The sequence below is a fragment of the Hydra vulgaris genome, chromosome 06, assembly GCF_038396675.1.
Source record: "Hydra vulgaris chromosome 06, alternate assembly HydraT2T_AEP".
NCBI lineage: Eukaryota > Metazoa > Cnidaria > Hydrozoa > Anthoathecata > Hydridae > Hydra > Hydra vulgaris.
The window spans coordinates 53073470-53082334 of record NC_088925.1 but is presented as its reverse complement, the minus strand read 5'-3'; the positions used below and the strand labels follow the sequence as shown (position 1 = coordinate 53082334).

General features: G+C 28.3%; 1 protein-coding gene across 1 annotated transcript; it reads left to right on the top strand.

Annotated features, from left to right (window-relative positions):
• The first annotated feature begins 6821 nt into the window (after nt 1–6821).
• LOC100203948 (conodipine-P1) lies at nt 6822–7676 on the top strand. The gene is made up of 2 exons (XM_065800457.1): nt 6822–7063; nt 7182–7676. The coding sequence occupies exons 1-2, from the start codon at nt 6884–6886 to the stop codon at nt 7590–7592; spliced, it is 591 nt and encodes a 196-aa protein (XP_065656529.1). The 5' UTR covers nt 6822–6883; the 3' UTR covers nt 7593–7676.
• Nucleotides 7677–8865: the final 1189 nt, after the last annotated feature.

The window sequence follows — 8865 nt, the reverse complement described above, 5'->3', positions numbered from 1 at the left end:
TTATCAAGCCTGCAGATTGCAGCGTATAGTATAAAAACTTTGATCACCAAAAAAAAAATAGAAGGGTTTGACTAAAATGACAATTTTATTTTTATTATTAACATGCATTTTTTTTTATTGATCTGCTCATTATTTAGTTTTAGTCAAAAAAATATTTAGCCGAAACGTTTTTTCAAAACATTTTCTTTAATATAACACAACTTGTGTCGACACTTGGGGATCCCTTTAAATATCTTATTAAAGCTTTTAATAAATTATTTTATAAATTTGTTTTGATATTTTATAAATATCAAAATAATTTTAAATACTTTATTTTTACTCATCTAAATGATGATGAATGTAGTACTTTTATTTTTTCTTTGTAATGTAGATTTTTAACAACAATAGTTCTAGTTTTAGAACAATTGTTGTTAAAATTTTAATTCTTTCTTCTTTTTTTCTAACTCTGTGAGTTAGAAAAAAAGTGGGAACGGGAAGCCCGTCGATGCGAAGATTATTCTTTCTGAGTCTATCTTCTAGCTGTCGTAATTTATTTTTTTCCTACTCACCTATGCTGTTTTTGTTTTTAATTTTCTTTTCCAATTTGCATACCTTTTTTTCTTGGATGTCTTGAGTAACTGTTAGGCTTTCTTCGATATCTTTATTTGTCTTTTCTAGGATTCTTACCCTCTCGGTAATTTCTTTAAGTTTACTGTTTACCTTTTTGTTTTCTTTTTTTAAAGAGTCGCAAAATTGTATAATACATAAAGTAAATAAATATAGCTTTGTGATTAAATGGGGATGCAAAGAGTCAGAACGGAAGCAATATAAACAGAGATTTACGGAGCATATTTTAACCGATGAAGTTTTTTAGTTATTCTAAGTTAAACTTTCTGTTTAGTGCCAATGCATATATACTTTTCAGAGGATAGTTTTTTAGAGGATGCTAAAATCATAACTTGAAAATAACCCTGCCACTTTATCTTCAAACCACTCAACCACGGTCTCATAATCTATTTGGTCATCTTTTTATCTATTATACTATTTTTTGAGAAAGATTTACAAGTTCTTGTCATTTTTAATTCTTTTAAACGTTCAAAAGCTGTCCAAAACGTTTTAAAGACGTTTAACAGACATTTGGAACGTTCAAAAAACGTTCAAAAGACGTTTTTTTAAGTCTCGTGCCCACTGGGTAAAAGTTTATTTTTTAAATCAATCACTGAAATGACGTTGATAACTTTACTATCCAAACGATCATCGTTTTTAAGTGCTTCGGTTTTACAAAATCTTTTTTTTTCAATAGACTCAATATTATTTTTGACCTTTTTTTCGATGAGTTACTCGTGAAAATTTAAACTTTCCTTTATATCAAATACATCCTTTTCCAATCGTTTAATTTTTTCCATGCTGTCATTAATGTTTGTTTCAGCTTTTTGTTGTCGGTCGCTCGTTAATTTTGCGTTCGCACTAATTAATTTAAGAATATTTTCTTCTTGTTGTTTTATTAGTAATACTATATCTTTTTTGTACTCCGTAAACGTTTCATTGAACATTGTTCGAATTTCACTAATGGTTACTGCCATATTTAATAATTACTAGCAACTTGTATTTTTACTTTTAAATTTGTATTATAAAAAAAAAAAAATTTCTTCGATCATTAAAAGCACGTCTGTTACCGTAAAAGTAAATGTTAATTGTAAGAATGTTAGTTGCTATTTGTCCGAAAAACATATACATAAATTTCCGTGGATAATGATTTCAGAATGCCTTTATGGAACTTTTTGTAAGGATTGCTTTCTTTTTGCAAAAGTTGGGGGAATACACAATCAAGTGCAATTACTCAAGGTAGTTACTTTACCTCTTAAAAGTTATTCAAAGCTTTTGAGTAAGGATATAGAATTACAATTACATTATTTCAATGCGTATCACAAATTTGCTATGTTGGCAGCATCAGATTACATCAGAATATATGAATGTCCGTTAAGAGATGTACGTAACTTAGTTAACTAAGACTTAAACAGGCCAAAGAAAATTGAGAACGATTAAAGCCTATAATTGAATCCATAATATTTCTTGGTCGACAGAATATTGCTCTGCGAGGTCATTGCGATGATGAGCAGATCTTTGAAATAGATCAAAACTCTTCAGTAGTTAATGATGGCAATCTTCGGGAATTGCTTCGCTTTCGAGTGAGCGCTGGGGACAATATTTTAAAAAAACATTTAAATAACTGTAGTTCTAAAGCAACATACAAAAGTAAAAGTATTCAAAATGAAATAATTGAACTATGCGCTCAAATATTGATGTCAGTGATAAAAACCTTCTTATAAACCAAAAACGCTCAAAGATAAAGAATTGGAGGTATTATTGATGGAAAACTGAGCTCAAACAGAAAAAGAACTAACAGATTTTTTAAGTTTCAGTCAGTTTTATTCAAAAGTTTGCATGGCATGAAAATGGTTCAAAAAGAAGAAAAATCGCATGAACTAAAACAAAGAAAAAATTGAAAATTGTTTAACCTTTTATAACTCTTTGTTTACAAGACGCTAATGATGGAATTTTTTGCATCAAACTGTAATTTCCAATAAAATAAAAAAAGAACTTATTTCCATAATAGCAAACGCAAACAATTATGGTTTTATCCATTTTAACAATCCATGACAACAAAAAAACAAGGTAATGTTGTGCATTTGGTGGGATCAGACAGATGTGGTGAGCTATGATCTGCTAAAAATAATATTAAAAATATTTAAGAGGTTTATACCATTGAACGAATGAAATACACTTAACGAATATATTCGTTAACTAGCCTAGTTGAATAGCAACTTAAAGTGATTTTGTTGCACAACAATGCTCAACACGTATCATTAATTTTCCACAATCTCCAAAATGAGAAGTTGTCCAATCCCACAATCACAATTTCCACAATCCCCAAAATGAGAAGAAACACCTTGTCGTACCTTTTTAAAACTAAAAGACTATTAATTAAAATTAGAACCCTGCTGGTGAATTTAAATTTAGTATAAGATAGTAAGTGAAAATACTTTACAAGCTAATTACCCTCACGTTTAAAGTTGGGATTGCAAATATTTTGGGGCATTTTGTTTCCAGGCCCCAATCACCGAACTTTATTCATCGTCAACAATTTCAGTATTTTCGTCTACATCTAGTTTTATATTTTTTGTCAACATTATCGACGTTTAAATATAAGTTGTTGATTTTATTCAACTGTTGAATTTTCAATCGTTTAGTTAATGAGATTGAACTAATCAAGAAATCTGAAGTATATATAGCTCGAATTAAATTATTCTTGTTGATTTCCTTTCATGGTTTTTGCAATAAAATCTTTGAATTCTATGTTGAGATGTAGCTGCTTTTTCCCCATCAAACAATGAGAAACTGGTAAGTAGTAAAGTAGCACCCCTTAACGGGTGATGCGGAAGTTATCGGACAAATCCTAATTTCATTATTTGAGCATAATAATTAGTTTTTGTGGTTTTATGCGTAGGCATAAACGTTCTATAAAATATAAACTTTATTATTTGAAACACAATTATTTAAAATGAGATTAAATGCAGCTGAACGAGAATCTTTTCGAAAGCGACTAAAAATGTTTTTTGTAAATAAACCTAATATAAAAAAAAATCGTAAATCATTTTGAAAAGGAAGGATTTGCTCGAAGTACAAAAAGACTTGAAACTGTTCAATCGTTTTCTGATAGAAAGTACCCTGGTCGTCCGACATCCTGGACTAGAGAAAAGAAAGCCGAATTAACGAGACTTGTCAACAATCGAAATAGGGTCAGTCAGAGAAAAATGATATTAAATTAGGTGTAAATCAATCGACAATTGGTCGTCAGTTAAAAAAAATGAGTATTAAATATAGAAAACGTGAAAAGACTCTAAAATACACTATAGAACAACAAATAAAGGCAAAGAAAAGAAGCAAGAAACTAGGTAACCAACTCTATAACACAAAATCGCTTCTAGTCATCGATGACGAAAAATACTTTTGTTTTGCAGGGGACAACATGCCTGGAAATTCTGGATACTACACAAACAACAAAAAGACATGCCCAGAAAGTGTTCGCTTTAAAGAAAAAGAGAAATTTCCAAAAAAATTATTAATGTGGATAGCCATATCTGAGCGTGGTATGTCCGAGCCATTGTTTCGCACTTCCAAGGCTGTAGCGATCAATTCATCAATCTATATTAATGAATGTTTAGAAAAACGACTTCTTCCATTTATTCACAAGTATTAGGAGACTTTAACTATTTATTTTGGCCAGATTTAGCAAGTTCTCATTATTCTAAAGATTCTTTAAATTGGATGGACCAATATGTCTATTACGTTAATAAAGAATCCAATCCCCCAAATGTGCCTAAAGCACGACCAATTGAAAATTTTTGGGGACATTTGGCACAGAAGGTTTACGAGGAAGATTGGCAAGCTTTAACAGAGCAAGTTTTGATTGATCGCATTAAACTAAAACTACAAGAAATTGATTTAAGTTTTTACAGTCGCTTATGAAAAGCGTCAGAGCAAAATTGAGATCAATTGCAGATGGTGGTGTTTTTTCATATAAAAAATAATACATTTTTATTAAAAGATAAATGCTTTATTTAAAAAATATATAATAGTAGTTTGTTTTTTTATTTATAAATAAGTTATTAACGTTTTTATTTTGTCCGATAACTTTCGCATCACCCGTTACTACTACCGCTTTCATTATTATTATTAGTAGTACTTTTACTCCTTCAACTTTTAATGTTCGATTTGTTACTGCTGTGGACAATTAATATTACTATTAGCATTAACGATATATTTATTGGCTTTTACTTGCAAGGTTTTTACTTAATATTAGTTCATGCATAATTTTTAAACTTTTGTAAATGTAAAAACTATTTCAGAAATATATTAATTGATTGATTGATTGATTTGGTTACTGCACGGTTAGTATTCACATATGACATGTGAATTCTACTATTCTAAAACTATCAGTGGGGTTCAGCAAGTTTAATTTTTTTAATGAAACTTGCGGAATCCTATTGAAAATTTTGGCATAAATAGACATTATTTACCATTATAGTTTGCGATCTGGTAAAATGATAGCTTTTTAACCAATTAAGTTTAATATAATTAATTCCTTTTACAATCAGTTTATCAAAAAAAATATTATGAGAATATAGGGAATGTATGGGAAGTATGCATGTATGAAAAATTATGGAATGCTTTAGTTAAATTACTACAAAAATCTGCCCCAGCATAATATCTTTAAATTGTTGCTTTCTTATTATCATTGTTTATTTTGCCCAAAGATCAGGTATGACAGCAGCAACTTGTTTATTATGTAAATTAGATGCTGGTTGATTCTGATGATTGATTGGTTCTGCCGTATTAATCAATAGCAAAGGAGAAAGTTTATCTAGATCTGTTAATTTTCTAAATTTTAAAAATTTAAGTTGATTTTTTATGAAAATATTTGAGACATAATCAAAATAAAGTTTATTGGCTGTTCTTAGACTTTGAGTTTTGTTTTTTGTTTGCCTTACTAACTTCTTACTTCCAACAGTTTTTCAGTTTCAAAAAAATAGTTGATATTTATAAATATTTAGCCTGTAGATAGATTATGTTTTTTATTAAGTAGTTTTATGGATGATTTTACCCTTGATTTTTGTGTAGAAATATTCGTTAACCTGTCTTTCAAAAACTGTTTGGTATTAATCTATTTTTGCTCAATTTTTTATTATGACAACTCCCTTATAGTCTCTTTAATATAAAATAAATATTTACAAAGTTGAAAAAGCGTTCATATTTAAATAAGTGATTTAAGAGTTTTGAAAGTCTTTACTTATAACCATCTTAACTTTAATTTTGAGACTTTTTTCAGGAGCTAAACAGATAGTTGGTATATGTTGTTGGAAGTTGTTGTTGAAATTTGTTGTTGGAAATTGATTTATACATATCAAAGTTTAATAGGCTGCGGTATGTTTATACTTCAACCCTTCAATAGTTAATGTCATTAAGTAGATTTTCTTCAACACATTTTAACAATCATTGCAAAAAGATCTCGTCATACGTTTGTAGTCAAAAACGTTCTTGTTAATATTGTTATAAACATCACCTTTTTATTATGCCAGTTATGAACGTCTTATTTCAGAAAAAAGAAATGAATTTAAACACTCTAAAAAAGTGCTTCAATCAGAGATAAAAGTAAAATAATATAAATTGTTATTTGGTTGATTTATTTCGATTAACTAGAATATTGAACCAATCAAATTTTAGTATAGAATAGGAAGTTTTTTTGTTTTTTTTTTGAAAATTACATTGATAGTAAAATACTTACGTCATACGTTTTACTGCACTTTTTTAAATCATAAAAAGTTTTATCATTATGTAAATATTAATGAAAAAACTAATAGAATCTAACGAAAACTGCTAAATTTAAAAAGTTTTAACAGAGCTTTCTGTTCAAATAAGCCCCTCCCTTGACTAAAGTCCTTTTTTTCAAAACAAATTTGCACAGCTTTTAAATCTGTTCGTGAATTCATCACAAAAAAGTTTAGAAAATTAAATCCTTTTTTAATCTGCTTTTAGTGTGATATGTGTAAGATTTATTACACATTAGTGTGATATGTGTAATGCTTATCTGTAAATTACTCTAAATGTTTGACACTGTTAGGATTATTATAATAAAAAAGATTTAAACTATTAGAATTAGTTATTATAAAAAAAACGTAATGTCTTAACGCCTGCGCCTTATTTTAAACAAAAGTGTAATCAGCTTACACAGCTGTGTCATTAAAAAAATGTATAAGTTTTTAACATTTGAACTGTTCTGTCCTTACAATTATTAATTTATTAAAGAATTCGATAAATCAGACCCCAACACTGAATCACGGGAATGATCCTTTTTTATTTATTAGCTTCATCATTAATGATGACTGCAGAAACAACCGATGCAGATAAAAAATGCTTGGTTACCGATTTCCTTAATGGCTGTAGCACTCCTTTTCACTTACCATTACCGTATAAAGCCATGTTTACACCAGCATGCATGACGCATGACGTGTGCTACAGATGCGTAAGTAATTACGTTGAAAAAAGCTGACTAGAAAATTTCTCTATACTTTTAATTTTCTTAAATATTTTTCAAAAAACTTACTTACCTATCACTCTTATATAGAACTGATTAATTGTAGGGTATCAAACATGGCTGGAGTCAGATTGAATGCGATTTACGTTTTAAAACCGGAATGATAAATCTATGCAAAAAGAATGTAAAAAATGCAACTCGTAAAAGGAGAAATCTTGTAGGCTTGTGGGAAAGTATGAAAGATAAATATGAAAGAGTTAAAAATGGGTGGGGACAAACAACAGCTAATCAAACAGTTGCAGAAGAAGCTAAGAGATTATGGAGCGCAACCCAAGAGATTTTTAAAATGGTTGTTAAGTGGTTTTCTCTTAGTGACGAGATGGAGAAATGTGTTTACGCTGCCGATATCTATTATTATGGAGTGGCTTCTTATGGAATATACGCTTACCGTACAAGCATAAAAAGTGACTGTAATGAAGATTGCGTAAAAGAACTAGGATCTAATTTACACAATTAATAGCATAACATTTTTTTTTGTATACAATAAACAACTAAAGTCGAAATTTAATTTAAGAATAAATATAAACTTTATACTGTCATAGTTTTAGAGTTTTAAATGATTTTAAAGATTTATTTCCACTAATAAACCCAAAGTAAACAACAAATAACCGGTGAGGATATAATTAACGTTTTTGAAAAAAAAAGTTATTCCTTTACCTTACTGGTACTTTACTAGTTTTCAATTATGTCACAAACCCTAAGTCGTTGAAAAGCTTGATAAAATATAACATAAAACATTTGCTCAAAAATATTATCTTTTTTGTACTAAACAGTAGAAAATAAACTGTTTAATTTAAATTTAATAGTTCAGGAAACTAAAGATTGACAGGTCTGCGCAAGATTTACATAAGAACATACCTGCCAATCATTAGTTTACTGAACTATTAAATTTAAATTAAAAAGTTTTGTTTTTTACTTTTTAGCACAAAAACGATTTTATTTTTGAGCCGATGTTTTTGCTTTATTTTACATTCTACTTTTTAGTCCTTACAAAGAGTTACGATATATTGATATTAAACAAAAAAAAACTTAAAAAAAAAAAGTATTTTTAAAAGATTTAAAAAAATTTACCAACCCACATCGTAGCCAATTTTATAAATGAAAAGATTATTTCGTCGGTTTACAAGTAAAACTCATTAAGTACAGTTTTATGGAAAATTGACTTTTATACACTATGATGCCCAAATATTAACAATATATTGCAAGAAAAAGTCACTAAGTGCGTAAATCAATCCGTAGTAGTATTTCGGATTGATTTACGCGCTTAGTGAATTTTTCTTGCAATATGTTGTTAATATTTGGGCATCATAGTGTAAAAAAGTCCATTTCCCATAAAACTGTACATAATGAGTTTTACTTGTCAACTGACGATTTATGACAAGGAAAAAAGTATACTGTTAAAAAAAAAAGAATAACAAACCCACAAGCAATATTAGCCGAATTTGAAAAAAATTTAAATAAACATTTCACCCCGGGATATTTGCAACACGGCTTTTAACACAAATTTAAATTTTGCTTTTTTGCAGTAAAATCCAAAAATAAATCAAAATATTATGTTATAAACAAATAAAACTTGTTTAAAACAGTTTAGCAATCACTTAACTTAGTTTATAACGAAAAAAATAAAAGGTTTATCATAAAAACTCTAGAAAAAAGAGAGATTCTAAAAATATGAAACTTTTTAAAAATTTATTTTTTAAGATAAATTTTTTTATTATATTTGTAGCATG

What these genes read in the sequence shown, in the direction of transcription:
- LOC100203948 (XM_065800457.1), top strand. Translation starts at nt 6,884, where the DNA reads ATGATCCTTTTTTATTTATTAGCTTCATCATTAATGATGACTGCAGAA. An exon ending in ATGACGTGTGCTACAGATGC is followed by an intron (nt 7,064 to 7,181) that starts GTAAGTAATTAC and finishes GATTAATTGTAG; the next exon opens with GGTATCAAACATGGCTGGAG.